This window comes from Equus asinus, chromosome 24 (assembly GCF_041296235.1).
Source record: "Equus asinus isolate D_3611 breed Donkey chromosome 24, EquAss-T2T_v2, whole genome shotgun sequence".
Lineage (NCBI taxonomy): Eukaryota > Metazoa > Chordata > Mammalia > Perissodactyla > Equidae > Equus > Equus asinus.
The window spans coordinates 61,729,621-61,744,921 of NC_091813.1; the positions used below are offsets into that span (position 1 = coordinate 61,729,621).

The 15,301-nt window shown below is 37.7% G+C and overlaps 1 protein-coding gene across 5 annotated transcripts in view; it reads left to right on the forward strand.

The window, feature by feature from the left end:
* The window catches only part of LAMA2 (laminin subunit alpha 2), a 537,163-nt gene that overhangs the window by 323,479 nt on the left and 198,383 nt on the right, over window positions 1–15,301 (forward strand). For all 5 annotated transcript variants that reach the window (XM_070496423.1, XM_070496424.1, XM_070496425.1 and 2 more), the window contains exons 18-19: window positions 6,934–7,020; window positions 14,194–14,405. In XM_070496423.1, coding sequence (XP_070352524.1) covers window positions 6,934–7,020; window positions 14,194–14,405 — 299 coding nt within the window. The remainder of the gene's footprint in view (window positions 1–6,933; window positions 7,021–14,193; window positions 14,406–15,301) is intronic.

Here is a 15,301-nt window from a genome sequence, read left to right on the forward strand (position 1 = left end):
CTCAGAATTTTCCACCTTCGTCACGGGAAAAGAAAAGGAAGGACTAATATTTAATGAAAGCAGACTGCTGTATTCTAGGCGTAATGTCAAACACTATATTTAGTATTATTTTACCTTCAAAACAACTTGATAATGTGGGTATTATTACCCTCACTTTACAGATTAAGAAAAAAGACTCCGAGTGGGAAAGTAACGTTATAGTGGCAATTCTGGAGCTTGAATTCCTTGATTTAAATGCTGAGTTCCACACTTTCTAGCTGTGGGACTCTAGGAAAGTTACTTAAACTCTCTGTGCCTCAAGTTTCTCATTAGTTGTGATAATAGGACCCTCTCAGAGGATTGTTGTGACAATTGTACAAATTAAAATACCCAAAGCACCAAAAATAATGATTGGACATGGTGAGCCCAATACAAGGATATTATTAAGTAACTTGCTCAGAGTCATAAAATATTAAAGTCTCAGAGTTGGAATTTTTAATATAAAGTCCATGTGTTTTTCAGTCCTCTGCAGTCTACACTGAGGATTTCTTTAAAAAATACACTGCATTTTAAGTGATAATATTAAAAGCAATTAAGTGGGAAATTGGGTTAATGTATATTAGTGATTAGAACATTTCCAGAGTTTAGGGCATGAGCCTGGGTGGGTATACAACTGAAGGTCCTTTGGCAATCAAGGGTGTCAGAGAAGAAGAAGGCAAAAGGGAAATCTCCTGGAAAATAATGGGTACATGAGAACAAATTAAATTCCTTCCCAATGAAGGGTTAGTCAGCCCTGTGTTGGCCATAACATGACACAAACCTTATGTCATGACACATGACAAAAACCTCTGGTGTACTGGTGAAATTAGATCACACAGTGGAGAATCTGCTCATTCCCTCTGGCTGAATGGAATTCTCCAAAACCATCCAACACACACAAAACTCATTGTCTGACACTAGCTTTCACTGAGGAAAACAGAGGGATTGCATCTGGCCACTCATTTGCATTGCTCTTCTCAGCCCAAAAGTCATAGGCACTGGCACAGCCGTCAATCCAGCAGAACTGGCCATTCAGAGGGCCATGTGAATGCTAGCCTATTAGATTTTTGGAATTATGTGATTGGTTACATATGTAGATCTTAAGGGTTTATCCTCAACTTTGACCAACATTCCTATCAATGCAGAGGAGCCCTGAGGGAGAGAACTGTGTCTGGGTAATTACAGCCCTTCGTGGTCCACCCTTCTCTGTTCACTCTGCTTCTACAGTAATTACGAGTTCTAATTGTGTTCCTGAAGGAAAAAAGAATGTCAGCAAGTGTTAAAACACCATCTGTTAGTGCCAAAAGGATTGAGGTCCCAGTGTCCAATGATGGTATTTCCTAAAGTATGTGTATTGCAATTTGAGATAATTATGCAGATCTTGATTCTTTAAAATAAAGGCAACTCAATAATAACAATATCAATTATGCCAAGTATTTAAAAATCCTTCAGTTTTCAAGGTGCTTTCATTTATGCTAAATAATTATTAAATTATTACTTAATTTTATCCTTAGAAGTAGAATTAGGAATGAGTCATAACCTATTTCGAATTCCAGCTTTTAATAGAGTGTCTTCATAGGTAGAGAGGACAGTGATAATCCACTTAGTTTAAAACCCTTAGAAGTTTGTGTCCAAAGTTGTAAAGTCTTATATTTAACACAACTTTGAAAATTAACACAGTTTAGCTGCGCAGTTGTGATGTGAAAAATCCATTTTAATCTAATAACCTAAAAAATTTTTTTAAAGATCCCTAAGTAATGGGACATTTAGCGACTTAGGGAAGCTCTCATTTTTAAAATTATTTTTAAAAGTCATTATTGCTCTAACGTGAGTTAGAAACTCTGAGGAATAGATTGAATATTCACATATAATTCAGAAGATGGGATTTGAATTTTCACAGGTTATTCAGGAAAAAAAAATCAGCTAAAGGTTGCTGCAACCTTCATCTGGAAGTGTAAGGCTTACTGAGAGTTTTCCCTTGGTGATTTATCTACTTAATCCCTGCTCATAAATCTTAGGGATCACAAGCATTTTGGCTCCAAATTTCTTAGATAATATTGCTAAATAAATCAAATGTGTAGGGAGATAGAGATAGATTGGTATAATTACTATGATGTATGAATAAGACAAGGATGTAATATTTAAATTATACATATATATCAACTTCATCGACTATTTACAGTGTCCACTGTTTGCTTAGCCTTCTCATCTTGGTGAGGTATATATTCTAGCTATAGATTGTAACTAGGTAGTGAAATTTATCACTAGAGAGGCAAATAAAAACTTAAACATTTCTAATTTTTTTATTCATGAATTTCTGACATCACATAGCTTATAGATTAAATATGACATGAAATAGACACAGGATTGTCTACCCTTGAACACTTAGGATGCGTTTGAATAGATAATGTTATTAAAATCATTGTAGATTTCCATCAGTTATATAATAAAATTAGAGAGATCATTGGCCCAAGGCTGGACCAAGGGTAGGTCCTCAGTAAGGTCTGTCTACTAATATCATTGTGAATAGCACTTCCTCTTTTTGTGTATCAGGAATGCTAAAATTTGCATTTTTGAAAGAATGGAACACTTCTAGAGCTGACTTTTGCCTCACTCAAGGGACCACACTGAATTATTGTTGTTAAAATTAGTACTCATAATAGAGAAATATAAATATTCTAAGATAAAAGGTAAATTAAAGGAAATGTTCAATTCAACAACATTCCTCAGAAATTTTAGAATGTGTTAGATATTTTAGAGCACTTTCCTACACGTTGTTTAATGTCCACATGGGTGATTATGATCTATCTTACTAGTTCCAAATACCAGAAGGGAAAACTAAACTCCAAATTAAATGCGTTGATCATGATCGTACAACTTGCTTGTGGCAGAACCAATATTAGAACCCATATACTCCGATTGACCTCTCTGTGCTTCTTCCGATGGGACTATAGAAATAGAAACAATTATAGAGACATCGAAGAGAAGTAAAAAGAAAATTTAATAGAACTCAATGTTAGACAAACTGTGAATGTCTGTTGTAAGAAATGACTCTAGAGTTTGGCAACAGTTATGCTAACTCAAATGTCAGGGACTACAGCAGAGTGAGAAACTGCACGTTTAATTACTCAATAAGTAACTCAATCCCTTAAACATTAAACAAGTCAGCATACTTTGGCAAAAATTTTTAAAGTATTATTAAATTGCAGCTCTAATTTATTGTGGCACTATGCTAAATATCTGCTTTCACATCTTATTAGCATGAAGGTCTTTACCCTGTAGATCATATTATCCCATTTTGCAGAATGAGAAAATCAGGTTTAGAGAAATGTAGAAAATAGCCCAATTCTAATTACAAGATCCAATTATGGACATTAAATCAGATTTCATAGTATTTGAAGATAATTAAAGAAATATGTGTTTGCTTAGTGGTTCTCCTGAGAATAAGTAGAAGAGAGGTCATTCAACTGAAAGAAGAAGAAACTTCTGGAGAAACTTTAAAAATTGATGTGTTCCAAATCACGATCATGAAATAAATGAGTTTCCCCTACATTTTTCTCTTCTTCTTCTCAGCCCTCTGCTCCGTGGACATTCTCATTACCCATACCCCTGGTTGCCTCCCTGATACTTTGCAGCATCTCATCTCTTTTTGGTTTCTCTTCCCTACCCAACTTTCTAGGTAACAATTAGTTAAAAGCAGTCTTGCTTTCCTATTGTATACGCAAACAAAGGACCTGCCCTGACTGTAATTGTTAAGATGGAAATGTTATGGCAGCGACTAAAGGAGTGGTTATTTCATATCACATGGCAATCTCAAGAGGCAATTCAGTTCCCTCTTGCTTTGGCTGTGAGAAAGTTCAAAGCCATATGTTGATCTGCTACTATCAAATGAACATACTTTACAACATATTCATATATATAATTATGTACATATAAGAATTTTTTACAGTATGCATTTTATACTCTAAATATACTCTTGATTTCATCTTATTTTTTAGTTTTTTTCTCTTTAACCTTATTCCATTATTTTATCTTAATGTACATATTTTGATAGGTAGAATTAAATTCTTTCTGGAGCAAAGATAACTGTATCTGTATGTGGATATTCATGTACATAGATTCATATACATATGTTAACATACATATTCATATATATTTGCATATATACATACTTATAAACGGATCGTTATAAATATTAAAATCTATGTTCAGCTCTTTAAAAAAGACTATTTCCATGTGCAGATTCTTACTATGTAGTCCAACAATAGCTTCTCTTCCTCCTGCTATTTGTGGAAAATGCCTGCGGTTCTGGGATCTCTTGAGTCTTCCGTGGCACACGGAGTGCATAATCCAGAAGCAGAGCACTCTCCTTGCCCGTGTAGAGCTAGCCAACTAGGGTTAAATGACATAATCTTGGAATCACTTGAAGTCAACATGATCTGACACTCCCCTCTTTCTGTCACAGAACAGTTAGCTTCATATTTTAGCCAAAATAAGTGTCAAGTTGCTGTACTTGCCAATCTAAATTCTACAGACATTTTTTTATTGTACATGTTTATTTCTCATTTTGATTTTACTTTTGTTGTTGAATGCCATCTTCTCTATAGCTATAGCTGCAGTTATGGCAGTAAGGGAGTGAACTCTCTGTGTATGCTGTTTGAAGATTATTGAAGCACAAATACAGGTCTATTTTATGAAGATGTTTTATTTAGATGCACCATGTCAAGTATTTATATTACCAAAAGTTTAAACTCACTTAATTCTTACCAGTGAGTTGAATGCTGGTTGACTACAGGGAGAAGGGAGCACCGAATTAGAAATCAGAAGTCCTGAATCTCATTCTAAATTCTTCTGGAAATTATCTATGACCTTGGGCAAGAAAAATGATGCCTACCCCAATCAGCTCATAGGATTTTGTGAAAATGCAAAAAAGTTATTTGTAAAAGCACTGTGAAAATGAAAAGAGCTAGTTAAAGCTAATATATTGGTATTGCTTAATTTTTTTTCCTGAAAACTGTTGATTTCTGTCACTGAGTGCATTTTACTTCTGTCAGCTTTAACTGATGCATGGGTATATTTAAGAGTTTGAAATACATTTAATAGTTTTAAAGTGTCAGAAGCCTTGTGAAGCACCTTTGACAAGACTTATGGTAAACTGACTGGGGATTTAAAAAGTTAATTGGTATGGTTTTCTTTCAATCACTGTGGTCCCACATGGGTGGGAAATCTAGATCTTCTAATTAGAGCCATTTTCTCTGTAGATGATGAGATGGTTATTGAACGCCAATTTTAAAAGAAGATATTCACGCATTCTAGAGATTTGTCAAAATCTAGTCTTCTCTTTTATGTCTTCTTCTTTTTTAAGAAAATCCTATTTCTTTCCATTTCTTTCCGTTCACACTTGTGCCAAGAAAATCACCCATGGTGAGCTCATTTTGGATCATGGATGGCAAGCCACAGCCTGCTCTCTAAAAGATGGTTCTCCTCTCACAGAGCATAGGCTGGGTGTGCCTTGATGAGTGTGTTCACGGCAGCCACCAGAACCCCTTAACACGGAATCTTTTATCTGGATAATATTGTAAAGTCAAGATATGCTAGACCAGGCTTTCCCCCCCTTACCTCAACAGATTCATTTAGACTTTCCGCTGAGTTGAAATGTTTAAAATGATAGGACTACTTGGTTCTGATAGCTTGCTACTATCAAAAAAAGAGAAAGAATTATCAAATCTTTACAGGACTGCTATGAAGTAAGACAACGGAACATTGTTCAAAAATAGTACCCGTGATCTGATCTGCACAAAAGTTAGGAAAGAACTCCAAAGTCATGCAAGTGTCAGGAGCAGAACGAGATCAGGCCTTGCAGTGCGTAATTTGTTGTTCTCTCTTTAATTCATTTAGCCATCAAGTAAGCCTCTACTGAATTGTCCTGTCATATATAATAGAAAATAAATCTATTTAGGGGAAACGTAATGAGAGAAAGATTAATTGGGGGCATTTCCTTTTAAAATGGTGGAGCAGCAGAACTCACAGAATTCAGAATGGTTGATGGCTCCTCAGAGAGCTGCCGTGCCAATCCCAGGGTAAAGGTTTGCGCTTGAGGGGTGCCTCTCACAGGGCAGAGAAGTACGGCCGGAGTCAAACATTGTTGAAGGCTAAAGCTAGCGCAGAAATGCTCCACTGGTGCCTGACTGATGTTCAGCTCTTACTTCAGACCCAAACTGGAAATATGTGCGGAGAGAGATGTAAACTTTGGAACGTGCCTGAAAGTGTGAAATGGCAGGGTTGTTTTTGTTTGGTCTTATTATAAATTTAGGCAGGATATGTATGCTTGATCTCTCCTGAAAGATTTTCGGAGGATTCCATCTGTGTGAACAGCATGCCCATGAGTACACATGGGCAGCAACTTGCACACACACACATACACACACACACCTGTGGTAGCCACACTGGAAGTAAGGACCCCACCACCACCACTGCTACCACCACCACTTCCACTACCACATACTGAGTTTTCCAAAATCTCTTAACAGATTTCAGGCTGCTTGAAATTTAGAAGGCTTTGGCTAGAGAGAAAGCATGAGAGGCTGTGCTTTGCCAGGCCTCGAGAATCCCTAAAAAGCGACTGCCCAGTCCCACTTGTGACTGACGATCGTGGACCCAGAACAGTCAAAAGTCAGTTAATAACACATCACAGGGATATTGCTCTCCACTGGGCTATCTTCACGTCTGCAGAAATAGCAATGTCATTTCATCCTTGATTGGCCAGACCCTAATCTCTGTCTGTGAGATGAGAATGACCAGCCTGGACCCTTTGTCACAGCAGTACTGGAGGAAGGGAAATGAAAATATGCTGCTAATGACTTTGTGTATGTGTTTCTTCCCTGTATCTGTTGTTCCCTGACAACGTCAACGTAGCTTTAGCCCGACATGCCATTTAGACCGAAGTCTTGGATTGATCTGTGATAAATGCCCTGTTGGGTACACAGGACCACGCTGTGAGAGGTAAGCACATACTACAGTGTCTTTCAAAATGATTTCTACCTTGGGAGTTATAAAACCACAGGCATTATCATCCTTCGCATTGCCCCAGAAAAGCCACCGCACTTGGTGAGGTGAAATAAAGTTTCTCACCACACTTGTCAAACAAATACATTATATTTTTACAGTTTATTCTCTAGAAATTGCTCTATAAATTTCCATTCACTCAGAGAATGTTTGATTAATGTTTTAATCTTAAAGGTTAAGCATTAGCCTACAATCTTTCTAGAAAGTATTGCTCAAGTGGAAAGTCATGCACTTTAAGATTTATCTTACTGTCTACGTTGGCACCATTTATTTTTCATAATTAGCTTTTTGTCCTTAAAATGTGGCTTAAATGTGTAGTTCATAGTTGAGCAAGTGGTTCATAATTTACCTTAAATATATTTGAAAATAGAAACAAAATGTAATTTATTGTCATGGTTTATATCCTCTTCTAATTCCTTCTAAGCCAGCATTTTAATTCCTGTTGATTTTACTAGGTAGCTTTGCAGAACCGTAGATACTATTTTATGAAATTTTTATCATTATTTTTCCTTCTGAAACCTTTTTGAAGAAACAGTTCTTGTGCATTTCAGTCTCAGTATGAAAATGGAACAGAGTTCTCCCTTGACATCATTGGCAGACACAACAATGTCTGCCTGGTTTTAGCACTGAAAACAGTCCCCATCACAAGGGGGAAGGAGGACAGAAGAAGTGACCTGTTTTCACCCATCGTCACCAAGGCTAACACCACAGAGGGCTGTTTTTGCCTATCCTTTCCTGTGCTCTTGGCAGCCATCCCCCCGTTTCAACGAAGGTGCACAATGTTAATGAAGCAGAAGCCAGTCACCCAGAGAGAATTTAGCCAGCAACTAGCAGTCTGTGGGCAAAATGCCAATGACAGTTCCCAGCAGCAACAAGTACTATTTGTGAGGATGGCGGCATCTGTAAATTAGTAATGGAAGAACAGAACTGAAAAAAGGATTTATTTGCAATTGAGAAACTAGAATCTTTGATTGTGTTAAAAAAAAAAAAGGCGGGCACCTCTATATTACTTACTGTACTAGCAGAACACGTCATTGCCAAGACAGATTTACATCAAATCTAAAGCCTAACCCCCCTGGCTCACTACAGGCAACCTTTTTTGTAGCAACTGGAAAATGACAGCTGCTCTGTCATACAAGGCCATTAAATCCACTTATTTAGGTGAGCATGGTCCCTGATGTATTTATATTGCTTTGCTAAATGCTCTGTATTTTTTATATATGTTAGACAAGAGTTTTTGAACCATCTATAATTTAAAATCCTACGTTTTATTTAACAAACATCTGCTTATCAACTACCGTGAGCTAGGCATGGGGCTAGATGTAGGATATAAACAGATGCATTATACCCTCCTTGCCCTCAAGCGGCTCACATCTTTATGGAGTGAAAATGGTTGAATATATTGGGAGAGAATTCTAGTCTGAATAATAAAAATCACCAGGAAAGAAATACCTGACAGAAAGCATGATTTCCTGTCTAAAATCTTTATGAATCTGATTAAAAAGATGGAAACATGCATATGCAGCTTAACAAATGGCATATCTTATCTCCAATTCAAGTCTTTTCAGTCAAAAATAAACTTAAGCTATTATTACATAGAAAATGGGATATTATATTTTTTTCCAACCAGAATTTGGATTAGGGTTTTCCAGGAATATTTAGGGGTAATCATTTCTCTGTATTTAGATGAGCCAAAAAGTCAAATGGGTCGGAAATATTAAGAGAAATATTTTTTGAGATGTGCAGCTGAGACGGAAGCAGGCGAGAACAAGGGTCAGTATAAGAAGGAGATACTGGTTGCACTGAAAATCTTAGAATCAAAACCATTCTGCAAGTGATGGGTGTAATCAGTGTATGCACATCGTGTACATCAATTCAGCCCTGGAAAACTAAAGCGATGTTTCCCAAACTGTAGATGTCCTTGGAATAGAGTTCTGTCATCACATAAGTTTGGGAAGTATCTATTAGCAAGTTAGAAGTTCTGACATGTCCTGGAGGGGAGAAATCTGTCCAATTTGTTTACTCAGCACTTTCTAATCTTGTGTCACCATAAATCCCTTGCTTTTATTATATAGCAAGAATTCATCTCAGACTACAGCTCAGGTGGACAGGAATCCTAACTTTATATTCTTTAGCTGAATTTAATTTCTATTTTGAGACCAAATTCTCCATACGTAGCAGCTGTGGGAGCTTGGAAACAATCTCAGTCAAGTATACCTTAAACGTGTGCAATATTGTATGTCAATCATGTCTCTATTTAAGTTTTTTTCTCTCCTCCCCAGCTTCCAGGCTTGAACCAAAGTTTTAACAAGCTTATGTAATAGCAAGAGGCTTCAGTGCTCGAATGAGTGAGTGAATGTGTGTGTGTGTGTGTGAGACTGTGTATGTGTTTTGGGCAATTGACGTACGGCAGGGCCAACCAGTCTTTGTAATTCACCCGAGTGTGTTTCTGCTCTTCCTTTTCCTTGTTCCCCTGATCACCTTTCCTTTCAGGTCTAGTATCTCTCTCCACTGCTTTCATACCACTCACAGGGACACGGGTCTCATTTTGCTGCTGTCATTCCACACTGGGACCCAACAACATCTCTACTCTCATCACTTCTCTTCCATTTGCCTTTCCAACTCCATCTCATTTTCTGCTTGGGGATGAGTTGTAGGAGGAGGTGTGACATTCATGGAAATGGTGACCTTTACAGCCTAAAGTCCAGAAGTTTCCTGTTTCTGCTTTCTTCCCATTAAGGTCCTTTCTCTCAGTCATGGAACACAAGAAGACCTTCCTGCTTGAATTGAAGAAATGAAGACAAATCATGAATGAGAGAATGGCAAAACAAGATATGAGAAAATGTTGATGGATATTCTGGCACATGTAGAACACTAGTTACAGTTTTTTGGAAACTTTTGCTTGGGGCTAAAGCACCTGTACTTTGAAATGTCACTGCTTTTCTCTGACTGGGGGATGTTTGAAACAAAAGAAAATAGAGGTGGGGGGGAGGGAATGAGGTATTCATCAGGGCACGTTGCCAAGATTCTAGGCTTTTATCATCCGGACAAGAGCAGAAAAAAATAGAAAAATAAGAAGACCGTGTCTTGAAGGGCAAAAAGAGATGGGTGTTGGAGCATCAAGAGAAATTAAACAGAACATGGGGGGAAAAGTGAGCTAAATACTGATGCACCTGCCCTTCTGGGCACTAAGCTACTTTCAAAATGTTTGCAGCCTCAGCAACATATCACACTTCATGGAGAAAGACCTTGGAAAAGACTGTGGCACCTTCACCCAGCGGGATCCATAAGACCACATGAAACTTAATGTTATGCATGACCCCTGAAATCTTGTCTCCTCCCCAGCTGGCCAATTTTTAACAACTCCTCCCTAAATGAGGAGAGAGGCGTCAAAGTTAAGACTAATTTCACAATTGTCACTGAAAATGAAGAAGATACTTCAGTCTAATTGCTTAATATTTGGAAAACTCACCTACAATTTTATCCACTTGATTCATTTTTCGGTCAGAGAAGTTCCTTTTTCCTTTTTAGATTTTAATTCCAAAGCCCTATTTAGATATTCTCTGCTTCAGAAATGTCTGACACTGAATCAAGTCTAGTTGCCATCTGATCACTATGCTGGCGAGAATTTCTGCTCATGTCTGAGTCTTCTTGAGCCCTTGAGTCCTGGATGCAGACCATGGGGCTACAGAAACAAGAGAAGAAAGATAGGTTTACTTACTTGCTAGTACCATTAGCAAAATTGTGACTCCAAGTGAGGTTTCAAAAGGCTGCTCATATTTGGTTGTGCCGTTTGTACACTGCACAAAAGTACTCAGCCAAGGGGGAGTTTGAGGGCTGAATCCAGCGTGCCACTTCTTGCCAATGTGCCTACTGTACTGTGTCTGGGTGCCCAGCCATTTCCACTATCTCTTGATTTTTCTGCATATGCCCAGAGAGGGCCCTTTTTTCTAATTTGCAGAAAGGCACCATATAAGCAGGGAAACTCCCTCAGTCTTTAGCTGATTGGGTCAAATGGGAGGTTGTAAGAATATAGCATTATTGCATAGCCACACTGACTTATACTGTAGCCCCTCTCCTCTGTGCCTTTGCCAATGCTGTTCCCTCTGACTGGAAGACAGCAGCCCTTCCACTTTTCTACCTGAGACTAACCCTGCTCCATTCTTAAAATTCAGCTCTATCATCCTGAAAGCGTCCTTGATTCATGCTGATCTGGGTCGGCCACCCTTATCTCTGCTTCCATAACAGCATTTGCATATCTCTGGGAGTTCATAGACACATTTTTCAGTGTATCTTTCTTCTCTGTGGACTGTACTGTACAGACTGTGCTTTATTTACAGTAGTGTCATGTAAAAGGGCTCAGTAGATGTTTAAGGAAGAGCAGGAGGGGAAAAAAGCAAGAGTTTTTCTAATTCACTTACAGAGATTAAAGCATTGTTTTCAGTCTATAGATAATGGGAATGCAGGCCGCAGATTTTAGCCAAAAGTTATTGAAAACATGATGGAGCAAAGTGAGATAAAGGTCTCACCAATGTTGCCTTCTTCTCATTGCTGTTTCTTTCCACTTCCACTTCTGCCATTTTCTTTCTCTCTCTTCCTCTGAAGTTGTTCCTAAGTTATCAATAGAAACAATCATGTTACTTAACTCCCTGTGTTATCTAGAGTCTCATCTATGTTTAAAGGGCCTCTTTCTAAAATATTGCAATTTGATTTGAAAACAGTTAACAAATGTGGAAATGAAATGTCCCTTATTATATCAAGATGTCTATTTCCAGCAAGGAATCCAATAAACTCTGTTAAAAATTGTCTTCATTCTGCCTTGCATATGAAAATGAGAGGACTTGAGATTTCAGGTTACAGTTCATTTTGGTGGAGTGAAAATCTGAGAAGGTGGAAAAGTCTAAAGGACTGTGGTTTACACTGATTGTAATTAGAGGATTAGATTGATTTTAATTAGATTGCTCAGACTATAAAACACTATTATTGATAATAGTTATATGATTAACAGTGTTGTATTCATTGACCCTAGAATTACTTTTCAATTTCTATTGCAACTTTTTATAAGTCTCTTAGAATACTGCTCTGTGTATAAAAACACACACGCACATATACACTAGTGATAAAACCGGAATGCACACTTTCAATAAAGTGGCATATGAATTGTTTATCACGTATCCAATGTTTCCTTACGTGTCCTACAACAAAAAGTAAAAGACAGACTCTTCTTCAGTCATTCTATTTAATTGTAGTTATTTTTCTCTCGGACTGAAGATTTTCTTTTTATTGTAGGAGAATTTGGGGCTTATTAATTGGTATCTATGTTAAGAAAAATTCCCAGATCTCGTTATGTAATCCCATCTCTCCTGAGGGCAGTAAGTCATTTTGAGGAAAGTGAGCTGCAAATAATGGGCTTTCGTTGGCTGTGATAATGATCATTGTATATCATTATTCTAGTGGAGTAAAGTCACCATCTTAATGGTAAACAAAATGAGATGTGAATATATGTGGATGTGCTCATAACCTCTGAATATCAAGTAAGGCAAGAAGAACTGGGTTAAAATTCAAAAAGATCTTACCTTTATTGAATGCCTCTCCTAAAGGGACTGGAGGCTAATTTTATGCACTAAAGGGTTAGTGCATAATTTACCACAGAGAATTAATAAACAATTATATTTGTGGGTGGCAGCATTCTTCCAAGAAATATTTATACAATGACTTTTACAAATTCTGAAATATTTTGTGAATATAATTAAAAGTAGTAATCTCACTTTAAAAACTATGATAAAAGGTTAATTCTACAAGATTATTATGGCACCTTTAAATGTTCTAGAAACTTAGAATAATCAATGTATCTTACCAAATTAATGACTTTGCCCCATAATCATGAAGTCATTAAAGTATCCTGATGTGATGTACTGGATTTACACCATTTCTATTTCAAATGGTAGAGATTCTCTACGCAATGACTTACACATCTGTGAGTAGGTGAGCATGACAGTAATGTTCTGTTGAGATGATATCCTCCCACTCTGTTTTTGTTCCCCTTCAGTTTTGACCCTTGCTGCCAAAGACTCTGTTTTGCTAAGATGGCCCAGGTAACAGAGCTGGCCTGACTGTAAGACTTCAGGTGGACTGTTTCGTTTCTCCTTTAGCAAGTGTGGCTTAAAATGAAGCATAAGCAAATGCGACTGAAAGAGAAGATAGAACAGAATGCAAATAGGTGCTTTCTATGAAGGCATATCTGCGCATCCATAACATTAAGTAGCATTTTAAAACATAACATATAGATAAAGGGAAATTTGATACTACAATTGTAAAAATCTTCTCTGCCATGCCTCATAAATAAACGAACTCTTGGTGTTTTTTTTTTCAATAACATGTGAGATAATATTTAGTCCTTTAAAAAACAAAAAAGACCTAGAGTTTGCTACTATGAGTTGTGGGCACAATTAAGCATCACCTTATGGCATAGCATGCAGGCATACCTGCTTCTCAGTAAAGACTCTTCAGTGAAAATCTGCCTCTGTCTGGATATGCAAATACATGCAAACCCATCATTAATGCAGAGACACCCACAGCCCCCACCTAAATAATAATGAGAATCTTTTGAGTCACAGTTTTCCATTTAATAAATTCTGAGTTCTCACAGCTGAATTTCCTTGTTGAGCCTGTTTTTTCATAACAAGCTCTTGCTGCGACAGCAACAAAAAATATGAACCTTACATATTTGTACAGAAAACAACCAATTGGACTAGCTACATATGATGTGTTGTACTACAAAGGCTTTCCAACATGGACCTAGATTCCTCTAGTGTGCCAGCAGCAGACTTCTTAATTATGCCTTGGTCTCATCTTCAGTGCCAGTGACAAGATTTTCTGCTTTCCTGGCTGAAATCTAATTACTAGTGGGGCTGGCAGGATTTCATCTTGTATCTACACTTTAGTTATAGAAAAACATTTTTTTAATCACCTTGCATTTGAGAAAAGGAGCACTTAAAAACAAAACGTACCATCCTGGGAGAGGATACGATGAAAAATATGTAAACATTGCCCCCACTGGGTGTCATTGAGTTCTTCCCACATACTCATTGATGAAATTTTTCGCCTTAGGTGTGCAGAAGGCTATTTTGGACAACCTTCTGTACCTGGAGGATCATGTCAGCCATGCCAATGCAATGACAACCTTGACTTCTCCATCCCTGGCAGCTGTGACAGCTTGTCTGGCTCCTGTCTGATATGTAAGCCAGGTACAACAGGCCGGTACTGTGAGCTCTGTGCTGATGGATATTTTGGAGACGCAGTTGGTGCAAAGAATTGTCAGCGTAAGTCCTGAACTCTTGATGCCCCTGACAGAATTGATACATTGCACCTCCAAGTGGCTGATGAGTTCTTGAGTGGGGATTGGAGAGTGGGAAGTTATATGTAATATGTGTGTGATAGATGCACAGCCTACGCACAGAGTCTGCATGTTCTAAAATATTTCATTGTACTGATAAAGGAAATCCTTTGAAAATTGCTGCATTGTTGAGGTGTCCGTTTTTCCAATGATACACATATTTTTGTTTACATGTGGAATGAAGATTTTAAAATAAACTTATGTCCGTGACAGGAAAGAAGAATTTGGAAATTAGGTAGGCCCTATTTATCCTTATGGTTTATCTTAATGCCAATCATTTTCTTGAAATAAATTTATCTGCCCGTATTATTTTATTAGTACCTGTCAGTAGGTGTTAATCTGTAATGCATTCACGTGTGAACTTTACGTTCTTGCCTTTCATAATAGGTGTAAAATTTTGTTAATATTTTTACACACTGGCATTTGTAATTGCTGAGTGATTAACCTTCATCTTGGGACTATTCATAGAATGCTTTTTCTGTGTTTTCCTTCCACAAAATTAGCTGCTGTACAGCTTCTCCATATTAGACAGTACCTTCCTCTCCTCATCTTCACCTCCTTAGGCGTGTTATCCAATGTGGCATAGAATTTGCAAATGCTCTATATTAGTAGTACATAATATGTGAGGGGAATCCTGTTGTGGAGAGTCACACGGAAGCCGAGCCCATGAGATCACTGAGCACTCTAGGCTGCCTCATCCACTTCACCTGCTGTCACAATCTTCAGGCTGAGCAAGTTATGATACCAGCCCAACAGCTCATGTCTGCCGACTTCATTATGCAAGAAGGGACTCTTCTAATCGTTCAGTTGAGTACCAGGACC